Consider the following 13,508-nt stretch of genomic DNA (forward strand, 5'->3'; position numbering starts at 1 on the left):
AACAGCTGCCAGAGAATTCAACATTAATGAATCAATGGTACAGAAGTGGAGGAAGCAAGAAGAATGAGTTTAATAAAGTTTGATTTATCTGACTGCTTTGTTTCGCTTAATGTGCCTTATAATCACGTGCACCTTATGGTCCGAAAAATACGTACTGCACACTGCAGTTTAATGTTGCAAAGCACCTCTTTTTAACTTCAGTCGATATTATACATGGTTATGCTCAGGATATGTCAGCCCATTTCTACTGGAAATGCCTTTTGGTTAAACTTTCAGCAAGGAATTTGCATTTGCACTGTTACATTTTTATAAAGCTTAATGTACATAAAAACCAGCTTCTTGTTTAAGTGAAAATAAATGGAAGGTTGTCTTTTTGCGCTAGTAATGTTGTGGAGTTGTATTTTGTCTCGCATCAATTATATCGTCAGTTATATCGTTATCGCAAATTTTCAAATATATATCGTGATAAATATTTTTGGCCATATCGCCCTGCTCTAATCGGAATCGTTAAAATCTTATCAATACCTATCCCTAGTTTTGGTCTTTCATTAATTAATAGGCTGGTGTGAAAAATTGCTGCCACACCGCCCCCTCGGCCTGTGCTTCGAGATTTCTGGTAGTTAGAATGACTCGGGGGTGTTGATTCATTTAAACTAACATAATCATCCTGCTGCAACCAGGTTTCTGTAAGGCAGAGTAAATCAATTTGTTGATCAATTATTAAGTCATGTACTAACAGAGACTTGGAGGAGAGAAACCTAATATTTAATAATCCACATTTCACTGTTTTACTCTTTGGTTCAGATGTGGATACTGTATTGTTCTTTCTTTGTAATTGTTTATGTTTAAGTTGTTTGTTGCTGGTTTTTAGTTTGTTTTTTGTCTTTTTGGAAGCTGACACAGTCTCTATGGAGATGGGTTTTTTTGGGGGGGGGGGGGGGTAGCAGGAGGAGAGAAGCTGCAGAGAGGCGTGTAAGACTGCAACTCTGCTTCCTGGTCCCAACTCTGGATAGTCATATTTTGGGGGGTTTAATAAATTTGTCCATATTTCTAGAAATGAGAGCTGCTCCATCCAAAGTGGGATGGATGCCGTCTCTCGTAACAAGACCAGGTTTCCTCCAGAAGGTTTGCCAATTATCTATGAAGCCCACATCGTTTCTGGGACACCACTCAGACAGCCAGCAATTTAAGGAGAACATGCGGCTAAACATGTCACTCCTGGTCTGATTGGGGAGGGGACCAGAGAAAACTACAGAGTCCGACATTGTTTTGGCAAAGTTGCACACCGATTCAATATTGATTTTAGTGACCTCCGATTGGCGTAACCGGGTGTCATTACTGCCGACGTGAATTATGATTTTACTGAATTTACGTTTACCCTTAGCCAGCAGTTTTAAATTTCCTTCAATGTCGCCTGCTCTGGCCCCTGGAAGACAATTGACTATGGTTGCCGGTGTCTCTAGCTTCACATGTCTGAGAACAGAATCGCCAACGTATTGCTGTAACTGTTTATATGCTTTATATATTCTGAGCTAAGTTGATCTATAGTGTTACATCGTATTCTACAAGGATGTTATGTGTTTGTAGACTTTCTGCCCAGTTTGACCCATTTAGCAGAAGTCAGCCTGTTTAAGGCTCTGATATCTATTCTGTGTGACTTAAAGCAGTTATGACATGGTCTGATTTTCTCACCCAATAAAGGAATATTTCATATATCAGTCTACTCTTCATTCTATCAGACACAGTTATCACAGCTCCTACATTTGCTTTTTACACATATATGTAAGCACTGAGCCAAATTTAGTACCAACATATTAAATGAACAATATTTGTCTCTTATATATGATACATCTATATACACGCTGTCACAGATACTTGTCTGTGAGTGAAGTGATTAATATAATAACTATAATATTGGTCATATTATATTTACATTACCACAGTGAGATGACTTTAGTCTCATGAACAACATCAGCTAATTGTTATTTACAGCTAATCTTAAACGACTGTTCAGCACAGAAATGAAGCCCAACAATCATGTTTCACAGTCCTGTGGTCTCAGCCTCAGATACTCATCAAATCACACAGAGCTCATGTAGAAACAAATGAACTAAATATGTTCTCCTTCATTTCTGTCAAACAAAGCTGTATGAAACGTTTCCAGCTGTTAGTATCATGGTTGCTAGGCAACCTGGGCAGCGCGACGGAGGCTAGACGTCCCATTTCACGAGCCTACGAGCCTCGCACTTCGGCCTTAGCGGTCTTTGAGTACACGGCCCTTGAGGACTTTAAAGCTGCAGAACCTGAATCGGGATACAGCCATGATGATCTCCAGCCTCGTGCTCGCCAACATTCTCACCTGAGTTAAGAAGACTGTTAGAGTTGTATTGTTGATTGTCATTTATGCTTAGAAACATTTACTCACATATGCTTAGAAGTATATAATCATTTGTAGATTTAAAGAATGTCTCATCCTAAGAGGTCTGTAACAACTCTGTGTAGCATGAAGAGAGGAGAGATCGTATCTTCCCTTGCTGATTTATGGTGGGATTAACGTAGCTATGTCTGTTCTAGTCTGAGTGCTTTTCTGTTTAGATGAACTGCTGGACTTCCTTACCGGGGGGGGGGGGGGGGTCTAGTCTACCCTCTTCCTGACCAAGGATGTTTGCTTGTGTGCTTTTATGACCCTTTGATCAGCAGTACCTCACACACACACACACACACACACCCACATACACAGGCAAGGTACTCTTTGTGTGTATGTGGACGTCATATGTTAATGAACCTATGCATATTCATGTAACCTCAATAAAAGGACAGTGGTATGGGAGGACGGACGAGACCAACTGGAGTCAAGCGGTTGTCCAGTTCTCTCCCGTGCACGAGTAACATGAAGAAGCTTGCCTACAAGTGTCTTGCTTTTGCAGTGTAATTATATTGTCTTCAACGTTCCAGCGAATAGGTTTATACTCTAAAACCTATCATTAATTGGTCCTTCTATGCCGGTTCCCTGGGATCGCATTCACCGAGGGGGGGAGGGACACGCCGAAAGACTGACGTCAGCCAGGAAGTTCCTGTGGATTCGCGGTCCATCTTTCTCCTCGATGAATGTCGATCGGCGGGATTCGAGGGTGATATTACACGCTAAGCAACGCCAAGTAAGTTTGAAGAGGCCGACTCTATAACCGTGTCGTTGTGCAGTCCCCGCCATTTTGTGAGGCGTTGAGAAGTTCGCTGCTTTGTGGAGCGAAACCCGGGTTCCTTGCTGCTGTGTGCAGCAAGAGGTTCCTTACCGCTTTGTGGGGTAAGAGGTTCCTCGCTGCTTTGTGGAGAGAGAGGTGAGTTCTCCGCCACTTTGTGAGGCGTTGAGAAGTTCCGCGGGGTCCAGATTATGCTGGACAGTAGGCCTATTTTGTGTTATTGTTATTTTCGTCCTCGTTGTTGTTGTGTGTGCGGAGCAGACCGCGTGGTGTGTGACGTCAGCAGCTGTTGTTGTTATCATGGGTTTCCTAAGCAGCCAGGAGTGTGTGGAGAAGGCCAGCCCACATCAGCAGCTGTGCTCTGGTGGGTGGGTTTTCCCCCACCCCCTTTGCTGACACAAAGTGTTAACTCTTTAGCTTGTGTGCCAGACCATGGACGTAATTGAGGTGGATAGTTGTTAAAAGTAATCTACATTAAGCTTGTGGTTGCTTAAATTCAGTACAATGACATGTGAGGTGACGTGATATAGGTAAATATTTAAACTAATGAAGTGCATAGAGGCACTTGACCTGTGTGAAAGACTGTCGTCTTATTATGAGCCATTGTTGAGATATGCAGCACATCTGTGAAAACAACTAATATGCTGAAGTACATGATGGAGAAGCTGTATTGAATATGAAAGTGTAAGACTTTGCCGCTGTGGGCAGAGCATGCAACTACTGTGTGATGTTGCGTTGCAGTTTTTTTCTGAGCTGATGAGCAGGCTACACATTATCAGATCGAGAGCTGTCTGAGAGCTGCTCAAAGAGAGGGAAACAGAGTTATGATAACTGTGATAACTGGAGTGTTCAGCGTCTCCATGAGCAGTTTTTCTGCACCTTGACTCGTGTGTGTAGCATCAACATCATGTTTTTGTTTATTTGTTTTGTTGGGTTGAAAATACTTAAATAAACGTGTGATCATGCCTATGGATCACCATGGCACATATCTCCAGCCATATGGTTTATTTATGCAGATGAAAAAGTGAGTGTGAATGTGTCTGACATCACAGTGTTTTTGTGCACTGTGCAAAAGTAATTGCCTTTGATTGTGAGTGAGAGCGGTGATTTTGCGGCTCACAAGCTATTGTAAAGAAATAAAATAAAATTTAAAAAAAGAGTGAAAAAGAGACAAGTTACATTGTAGACGAAGAAAAATAATCATAGGAAAAAGGTTTTGTGTTGATCAGCCGAAAAACAACTACAATGTCGTTTTCTGCTTTTAAGAAAGGATTGTTCACAAAAACAGAGAGAGAGAGGGAGAGAGATGTGTGTTGATTAAGCAGTGATGATGATAATGAACATGTCTTAGTTTGTCACTTTCAGGTGAAAAGCAGACCTGTATCAATTTTCCACATGCAGCGGTCGGACGGAAGAAATTTATAGTTAAACATCATTGGAAACATGCAGGCCAAGTTCTGGCTGACTTATTTACAGCGCAATGTGTATGTGTCTCTCAAACTCACAAGCAAGCTCACTCCTCCCTGAAGAATGCAGCTCCAAAGCAATAACATGGCAGATAAAGAGACAGCAGCAAGTCCTGAGCAAAAAGTCTCGTCTCAGCGAGCGGCAGCAATGTGGACAAACAGCATCAGAGAAGAAGAAGAGCAAACCCATCATCCTGACTGATCGGATGAATGGCACTGTGTTTACAACAAGCTGCAACTTCACTGTGCATGTGAAGAAAACTTTTGAGGAGAACTGAGGAGACTGTTGGAGTTTGACATTTGCCACCTGTGGAGTAAGATGGCAAGAAGAGACAGTTGAACACAGGACAAAGCTGAAGGAGAACTGCCGGCTGTGGACTGTTGAAAGTGGGAGAGGACAACAGAGTGAGATGACAACAGAGTGAGAGTAAGTGGAAACACAGAGGAATGCTGTTATTAAATGTGGGAAATCAAAATTTGGGTTAGCAAACCTGGGGAAAAGAAAACTGACTGCTTAAGTGGGAAATTGAGACGGAGTTTTAAACACTGCGAAAATAGAAGCATATACAAAATCACACACAAAAGCAGAACATGCATTAACCATACTAACACTCCAAACACAAGAGAGCTCATGAAGATTAGACAACATTTTAAGTGTATGAGTCTGTTTATCATCTTGTCCAAGTCACCTCGTGTGATGCAAAGACCAGTGAAACTCATAGCACATTACATGCTCTGCTGGATATGCAGCTCCACAGACATGCAATGAAAATTAGCTTGTTATCTTTCATCAGTGTTAAAATAGTGTCAATTTAGCAGACACTTGTTATCAAATACTGAATTTATACAATGCAAAAAATTGACTCTCTAGGTTGCAGGACAGCAATTTAACTTTTGAAAAAAAAAAAAAAAATCCTGGTTTGACCAATCAGTGATCAGACAATAAATTTAGTTGTTAATATAGTAAATTGGGAGAAGCTTCCTGCTTGATTAATGCAGCATAAGTGATTTACTGTATGAGGGGAATTGTCTTTTGTGATACTATTTTGAACATGCTTTTCTGTCGTCCTGTCAACTTAGTGGGTTAATAGCTGATATGCAAATTAGTTGATCGGTTTTAGATTAATGAAAGGTGACTGAATTCTAGTACGAGTGAATGAGATGTGTTGGAGTGTGTTGTGTGTTGAGTGGAAACTCTAAAACACTGAGTTTCCTGCTTTGATGTGCGAGTGAATTCTGTATCTAGATACACAACTCTGAATACGCCAGAACAAACGTCTTTTGTGAAGTGCATGACAGCATGTCACATGTTTTATGATGAAGGGAAAAAGGAAAATTGAATAAAGTAGATCTGTGATTTAGATGAGTGAAGAGCACAGACCTGGTGATTAAACTCATAGCTAATAAGACACATTAGGCTTATGTGTGTGTTGTGCAGCTGATGGTTGATTTGGAGTGAATCTAGCTGATGATTTTTCTTCTGTTGTGAAGTCGAGCCTGCCGATTAGTATGATGGTATGATGAACCATGCTAATGGTATGATTTACCCTCCTGAGATGAGGAGTTTGTGTCATGACTTAACAAGGCCTTTTTATTTTGATACTTTCACAGTGCACTGAGAGTTTGGTTTGATATTTTTCATTTTTATCTTTTGAACAGGCACTGATTTTGTTTGTCTATTTCTTTTCTTTAAGCAGATCTGCACGTCGGGAATTGAAAGTGCTACACGTCGTCGAGAAAATTGTGTCAAGTGAGTTTTCTCCACATTAAAATGGGCTTTGGAGAAGGCTGCTTATTATAAGTGTCCCGGCCTAAAAAAAGGATTCGGCGATGTAATCCTATCTAAAGTTCTTTTTCTTTTTGAAATGACGTCATTTTGCTGAGAGTGGAAACTAAATGCGACGACAGGTTCCACTATCAGCAAAGAAAGAAAGAAAGAATGAATGAATGGAAATAAAAACTGACTGACTGACTGGTAAAAGCTGACAAGACTGACTGACTTAACACCATTGTGTGAAGTCAACCCCCACCTGACAAAGGGGTGGATGTATCTCTGTGTGTGTCTCTGTTACAGGAGCAGAAAGATGACAGCAACATCTGGGGTTGCGTGATGGTTTAACCTTTTAAATGCCATTTTTATGTTTGTGAATCTATCAGAGGTGTGTTATTCATGGGCTTGTGTTGCTCACAGAAATTACTGTGAAAAGGTGTACACACCTGCGCAGCGCTAACATTTGCATTTTCTTTTCTACAGCATTACAGTTCTTCATGTGGTTTGATCACATGATTTATACCAGGACAACTGGTTGATGTTTTTCCTACTACAGGATTTTTGGGTTTATGTGTGAGGAAAACTGTGTTTACAGGTTATGAGTGGTGATGCTGTTACATTGTGTTTTGGGAAAATGTGACGGTTACTTTGATGATATGAATATATTTTCCACAGCAATGGATTTTTATGGTGTTTTATGGCACCTCTGGAACCTGTTGACCTGTGTCTGACCTCCGTCTGACCACAGTCAATGCGTATTGCTTATGTTTGTTTTTTCTGGGACTGCATGTGGAGGATTCAGCTGAAACGGACAAGTGACATGAGTGAAACAAATAAGAGATTACGGTGTTTATGGACAAGTTGAATATGGGCTCTTAGCTGGCCACTTTGAACCCATAATAATAATAATAATAATAATAATATATGAGTGGAGTGACTTTGCTTAAGAGAAGTCACCGATTACATTAATGTTAACTGAGCACATGGGATGATCCATGTCTGAGGCAAATTAGGGAAATAATTGTAGTTTCCTGATTTGAGGAAACCTGCACATGACACTTGTCTTGCCCGTGCTGAATGCTTATTACTCTTTTGATATAATTGTTTGTACATGTGAAGTTTGCTTTTTTTTCCAGATCTTGTTTTCCAGGCCATGATGGTGTGTATGCAGGCTCCTGGTGGAGCCAGTTTTTAAGACAGGGATCCAGGGTTGGTGAGTTGACGCATGAGAGAGTCCATGCGTCAAGAGGTGGGGTCCAGAAGTAACATTAAACAATGTTTACTATTAGTGTTGCAGTGATTTGTGTGATTAGCCGTTTATTTACAAGTATTAAATCTATGCAAGTGGTGCACCCATGTTCAGATGAGGCTTTGATGGCCTATAAGTGAAGTTCACTGAACTAAAGAATGTGGTTTGATGGTTGTTGACATGCTCTCCAAATAGAAGTCTTTCTGAAATATAGGTGCAGCAGTGAGAAGCAGAAACATTCCAGGTATAGCCCAGGCAGTGGTTGACGTCAAAGATCAAGCTGGTTGGGGCCCATCATGAAATCAGACCTTGGAGTCACAGCAAGGACCATGAAACTGCCTTCAAAATAGAGGAGAGGATCCACAGGATGGGAGCTGAGACCAGGAGAGAGACTTCAGGAGGATCAGAGATCATCTTCAGCACAGCAGATATGACACAGAGAGCTGTGCTACTGAGCTTCCAGGAGATTTTAAATAAAATGAAAGATTCAATATTGACGCTGAGGAAGACAACTAAGGTGTACGACGTGCTCTGCCTTAAACCTTCAGCAGCGTTGGAATATGAAAACTCGATGAATGAGGGGAGCGTGCCAAGCTCCATCGACAGCACAGAAGGAGTTCGAGGATGACATCGTGATTCTGTGAAAGCACAGGAACCAGAAGCTATGGTGGTGATGATAGCAGTTTCCTATGAACTGCTGGGATCATAACAGCAGTAAGACAACCCTGCACCCTTTCCACGGAGGTGTTTTCTGCAGAGCGTGGACAATGAAGGAGTCATAAATATCCCCCTCACAGGACGAAGGCTTGAACGAGGTGATGGGGGTTGGTGGAGGCCATAAAACTAGAGTGCTGAGAGGTCTGCAGCTTTGGAAATAGCTGAGACCCATGTTGACAAACAACAAAACCAACTGGTATGTTTGAACGTTTATTCTACATACATTTGGACTCTGGTCCTATGGACAATGATGGAAACAACTGGAAGAGACATTTATGACGCCCTGCAGAACTCAAACCACTCTGCAGAGAGACATGTGATTTGCACACCTGGAGGAAGCATCACGAAGCTGAGATGTGTTTGAAAATGTTACTTTCTTGTTTTCACTATTAAATCAACAATTTCTTTGTTTGCTTGTAGGATGCAGTTTGCCATGAGATGAGCTCAATGAATAGGATAACTGCTAATACATTTGTTAACCTGTGTATCTTTACAGTACTTTAGGGTGATTTGACATATGCTGAGTATGAAAATGTTTGCATTGAAACTGTCAGACATGACTGGGAACTTTTCTAGCATAAAGGCCAAAAAACGGGGGAATGTTAGAGTTTGTATTGTTGATTGTCATTTATGCTTAGAAACATTTACTCATATATGCTTAGAAGTATATAATCATTTGTAGATTTAAAGAATGTGTCATCCTAAGAGGTCTGTAACAACTCTGTGTAGTGTAACCCAGTGTTAAAAACAGGATTAAAAGTATAAATATTCATACTCTCACGATGGGAATAAATATTGATAAAAACAAAGTTAATTATAATAAATACTGATAAAAAGCATGTAAACATAAGTTTAATTAATATGTACATATGTATATGTAATGTATAAATGGTGTGGGGGCAGGACTTAGTCCTTTAGAGTGTGTTTGTCAGATCCACTCAGCGACCAATCATTGGCTGGTCTGACCCTCCCCCAGTCTGTGCGCTGCTCAGACACCTGTGTGCCTTCGTGTGCCAGTCAGATACGCCAGAGACACAGACGGTGAAAGATCAGTTTACCCGTGTGGCGAAGAAGCTAGCTGGATAGTGAAAGTCCTTTTTTCGGCAAGAATAATAAGAGTGATACTGTATTCCAGAGGCCGTGAGCCAACGTGAGCACTGTGAAGCCCCGTGTAGCATTTGTTGCTTCGCATGGTAAGTCCCAGGCAGCACACGTGCGCTAGCATAGCATGCTACTTGCCGCTAGCTCCGATGCTAACTTCCGTTAGCCATTTTGCAATGAAAGTGCCTTTTCCGAGGCTAAAGCAATTAGCACTGAGTCTGCTGCACTTTATACGAGATGTTCTTTAAAGGTTTATGTCACATTACTGTGGTATTGATGTATAATGTATGGTTTTGTGCGATGTTGTTATGTTAGCACATGTTCCCTTCTCTCATGGTGCTAATTATAGTTCTGCACACTAAGTATTAGCAATGTGAAATTAAGTGCCTTCACCTGCACTTTACTTAGCTGAAACTTGATAAGTCTCAAGCCAATGTGTATTTCTAATGCACTACTGAGCTATTTTGTATTGTTTTAAATGTGTGTTTCCTATGTACTTTTTCCCTTTGAAATGAGAATAATTTGTTGTACAACATAGAATATTTTGAAAGAAATTTAGAAACACTACAAGCAACCAGTAGTAATAATAAGTTACAGGCATGATAGCTTAAATGTTGAACTACTGTGTTCTGGCCTGGTCCCCAGGTCAGGTTTTTCCCTTTGCTTATTTGGATTGGATTGGTTTTGAGGACCTGAGAAGAATCGAGGATCCCTTTTCCAGTACTGGATGGCGAGCCCAGCCCAAAGAGCCGGATGAACTGGTAGATTGTAACCCGACTGGTTACACACACACTGAGTGACTATTGAACATTGAAAGACTGAAATTGACTTTAAAAAAGACACAAAAGACAATATATCCTTAGGTCGACCATTTGTGGGGTTTATTTTATTTTGTTTTCAAGAAGAGCGCTCTACTTTTGTTAAATGTGCACAACTTTAATAATTGTTAATAAATGCAATTGTGTTTTCTGCACCTACTGTGTACAAGTCCTCTGTTGTCATACACCCTTGGCTCCTACGAATCTAGAACCTGTCTGATCTGGTCCATATTTCCCTTCTGTCCTTGTACTGTGGTTAAAGGTAACTATACTGCCGTACTACATGCAAAGAAGGCAAGAAGTAGCACTAACAGGTCTAGTATTGCACCACCAGTGTTACATAAGTAAAAAAGTGGCGAGCCAGCCAGGAGCCTAGAGTGTTGTGTGACAACATTGGAATCCTCTTTGACCCTTGATCAGACGCTCACATACTATGAAAATGGATTTTGTCGAGAAGTATGCCGTTAAAGTACCAAATGCCATTATTGTTAGCGGTGTTACAGATAGAGATAAAGACAAAGAGGTATTTGAGTTTCTGGAGCAACATGGTACTATTCGTAGAGTACTCGCTGTCGATGATGACTCTTCTGCATTCCACAAAAGTCAGATTGTAGAGTTCGAGTCCGGTGCAGCCGTGGAAATATTAGCACCTAAGCTGCCTTACCTCTTACAGTCCACTGACAATCCAGATGTCAGTTACCGCATTCGAGCCTTAACTGACGTCTATACTAAGACCGTAGGGGGCAGTGTTACTGAGGCTTACATTAGCAACCTGAAGGGTTTAGCCAAGTTAAGTGGGAAGGATTTCGAAGAAGTGTTGCGGGAGGCCCTATCCACAATAGGGAAGACCATCGAAGCTGCTGAGACAGCTGAGATAAACCCTGAAAATGATGCTGCTGATCAGACTTGCCCTGTGGTAGGATCCACACAACTTGGAGCCTCACCTTCAGTCTTAACTGAACTGCCTCACCCTCCTGAACCCATTCAGGGCGCATTCCAACGCCCCATGAGACCAAACTTGACACCTCAAATGTTGAGTCCAACTGACCTCAACCCACCAGAGGTTCAGAAAGTAGTAGTCGAGCATGTTGTCAAGAGTGTTGAAAAGACATCACATGCTCACTCTACATTAAGACTCAGAGCTTTCTCTGGTAAGATGCCCAGACCTTACAGCGAAGCTGACTATGAAACATGGCGTTCTCATGTTGACTTGTTGATGGAAGATGCTTCTTTGTCCGAGTTGGAAAAAACTCGCAAGATTCTTGAAAGTCTCCTTGCTCCCGCTTCTGATGTCATCCACCCTCTTGGGCCAGAAGCCACTCCTGCAGACTATCTTAACCTTCTGGATTCAGCTTTTGGCACCGTCGAAGATGGTGAGGAACTGTTTGTACGCTTCATGAACACCCTCCAAGATCATGGTGAAAAGCCCTCTGCTTATCTGCTTCGTTTGCAGGTGGCAGTCAATCACACCGTGCGCAGAGGTGGGCTTGAACCACATGAAGTAAATAAGCAGCTTCTTAAACAGTTTTACAGAGGCTGCTGGGATGATAACTTGCTAACGGAGTTGCAATTGGAGCTAAAGCATAAGGAGCCACCCACTTATGCAGAGCTATTGCTTCTCCTGCGTACTGCAGAAAACCGACAAGAAGTTAAAAACACGCGAATGAAGAAACACTTTAGCGCCACGAAACCGAAAGCAGTGTCTCATGAACAGACGGTCACTGAAACAAATGCAGATGTTTGTCAAGCACAGTCAGATAGTCTAGAAGAGCTGAAAAAACAAGTTGCCGATCTAAAAAGCCAATTAGCTGCCGTTGTGAAGCCAAAGAAACAAGCAACACTGAAGACAGTTCGAACAAGGAAACCTGAAAATAAAAAACCTGACCATGCCAAACCTGAAAACTCACCTCCACCCAGCCGCCCCAGTACTAGGCCCAAGCCCTGGTATTGCTTCCGCTGTGGGGAAGATGGACATATAGTAGCCACTTGTGAGTCAGAGCCCAATCCTGCCCTTGTAGTTGCAAAACGAAGGGAATTAAGAGTGAGAAGGCAGATATGGGACAGGCAGAATGACGAGCTTTCTTTAAACTAAATTCTGCCTCCGTTGCGGGACAAATGGAGGCTGATGCTTTATTAACCCGTCCCACCCAGGTTAAACAAAAAGCTTCACCTAAAAAGCGTGCCAGCCTAAAGTCACACACAAGATCAGATTCCTTCGACTTTCCTAAAGGTCTAATTGGTACAAAGAGTACTGCACAAGTGAAAGTTAATGGTCACACAGTGAGTTGTTTGCTAGATACTGGTTCCCAGGTGACTACAGTCCCCGAGTCCTACTATCGTCAGCATTTGTCCTCTCATGAGATTAAGCCATTGTTTGAACTTTTAGAAGTTGAGGGTGCCAACGGTCAGTCTGTGCCTTACTTAGGCTACATTGAACTGCATGTCACTTTCCCAAAGGACTTCCTTGGCATTGAAGCTGAAGTCCCGACACTTGCCTTAGTTGTCCCCGATGTGCGCACAGCTTCTCAGTCCTTAGTGCTAATTGGGACAAACACATTAGATGTACTTTATGAGCTGTACTCTAACACATGCCATGAACTGCAGCTGAACCTGCCATATGGCTATAGGGCAGTTCTAAAAGTTCTTGAGTCACGACACAAACAGTCCAAAGACAGTAGTCTTGGTTTAGTGACGATGCACAACAAAGAGCCACAGTTGATTCCAGCAGGCCAAACTGTTGTTCTAGATGGTGCTGTAGCTGTGTCAGCCGGTAACGGTGAAAAGTCTGTCTTGTTAGAGTATCCACGAATGTCAGCCTTACCTGGTGACATCCTTGTGAAACCTTGTCTCATAGACCTACCTGAACGAGCACCTTACCTTGTTCCAGTTATACTTACCAATGAATCCGAACATGATGTGACAATCCCTCTAAATTGTGTCATCGGAGAAGTCAGTGCATATCAAAGAGTTCTATCTCACGAACACTCAGTGAGAACTCCAAGATTCCAAACTGAACAGAAGTCAAATGTAACATATAACTTTGACTCTTCCCCTATTAGCGCTGAATGGAAGGAGCGCATAACTGAAAAGCTAAGCCAAATGCCCGAAGTGTTTGCACAGAATGATCTTGACTTTGGAAAGACGGATCAAGTGAAACACACAATCAGATTGTCAGATGAAACACCG

General features: G+C 41.8%; 1 protein-coding gene across 8 annotated transcripts in view; it reads right to left on the reverse strand.

Moving 5' to 3' along the window:
* The window catches only part of LOC308395154 (uncharacterized protein), a 33,558-nt gene that overhangs the window by 6,245 nt on the left and 13,805 nt on the right, over positions 1-13,508 (reverse strand). The window contains exon 1 of one of the 8 annotated variants that reach the window (XM_080879856.1): positions 4,706-4,891. The exons of the other annotated variants lie outside the window; for them this stretch is intronic. Coding sequence (XP_080735982.1) covers positions 4,706-4,753 — 48 coding nt within the window. The 5' untranslated portion in view covers positions 4,754-4,891. Of the gene's footprint in view, positions 1-4,705; positions 4,892-13,508 lie in introns of those variants that run through there. 8 annotated transcript variants of the gene reach the window in all.

This window comes from Rhamphochromis sp. 'chilingali' (genome assembly GCF_963969265.1).
Source record: "Rhamphochromis sp. 'chilingali' genome assembly, chromosome: 1".
Lineage (NCBI taxonomy): Eukaryota > Metazoa > Chordata > Actinopteri > Cichliformes > Cichlidae > Rhamphochromis > Rhamphochromis sp. 'chilingali'.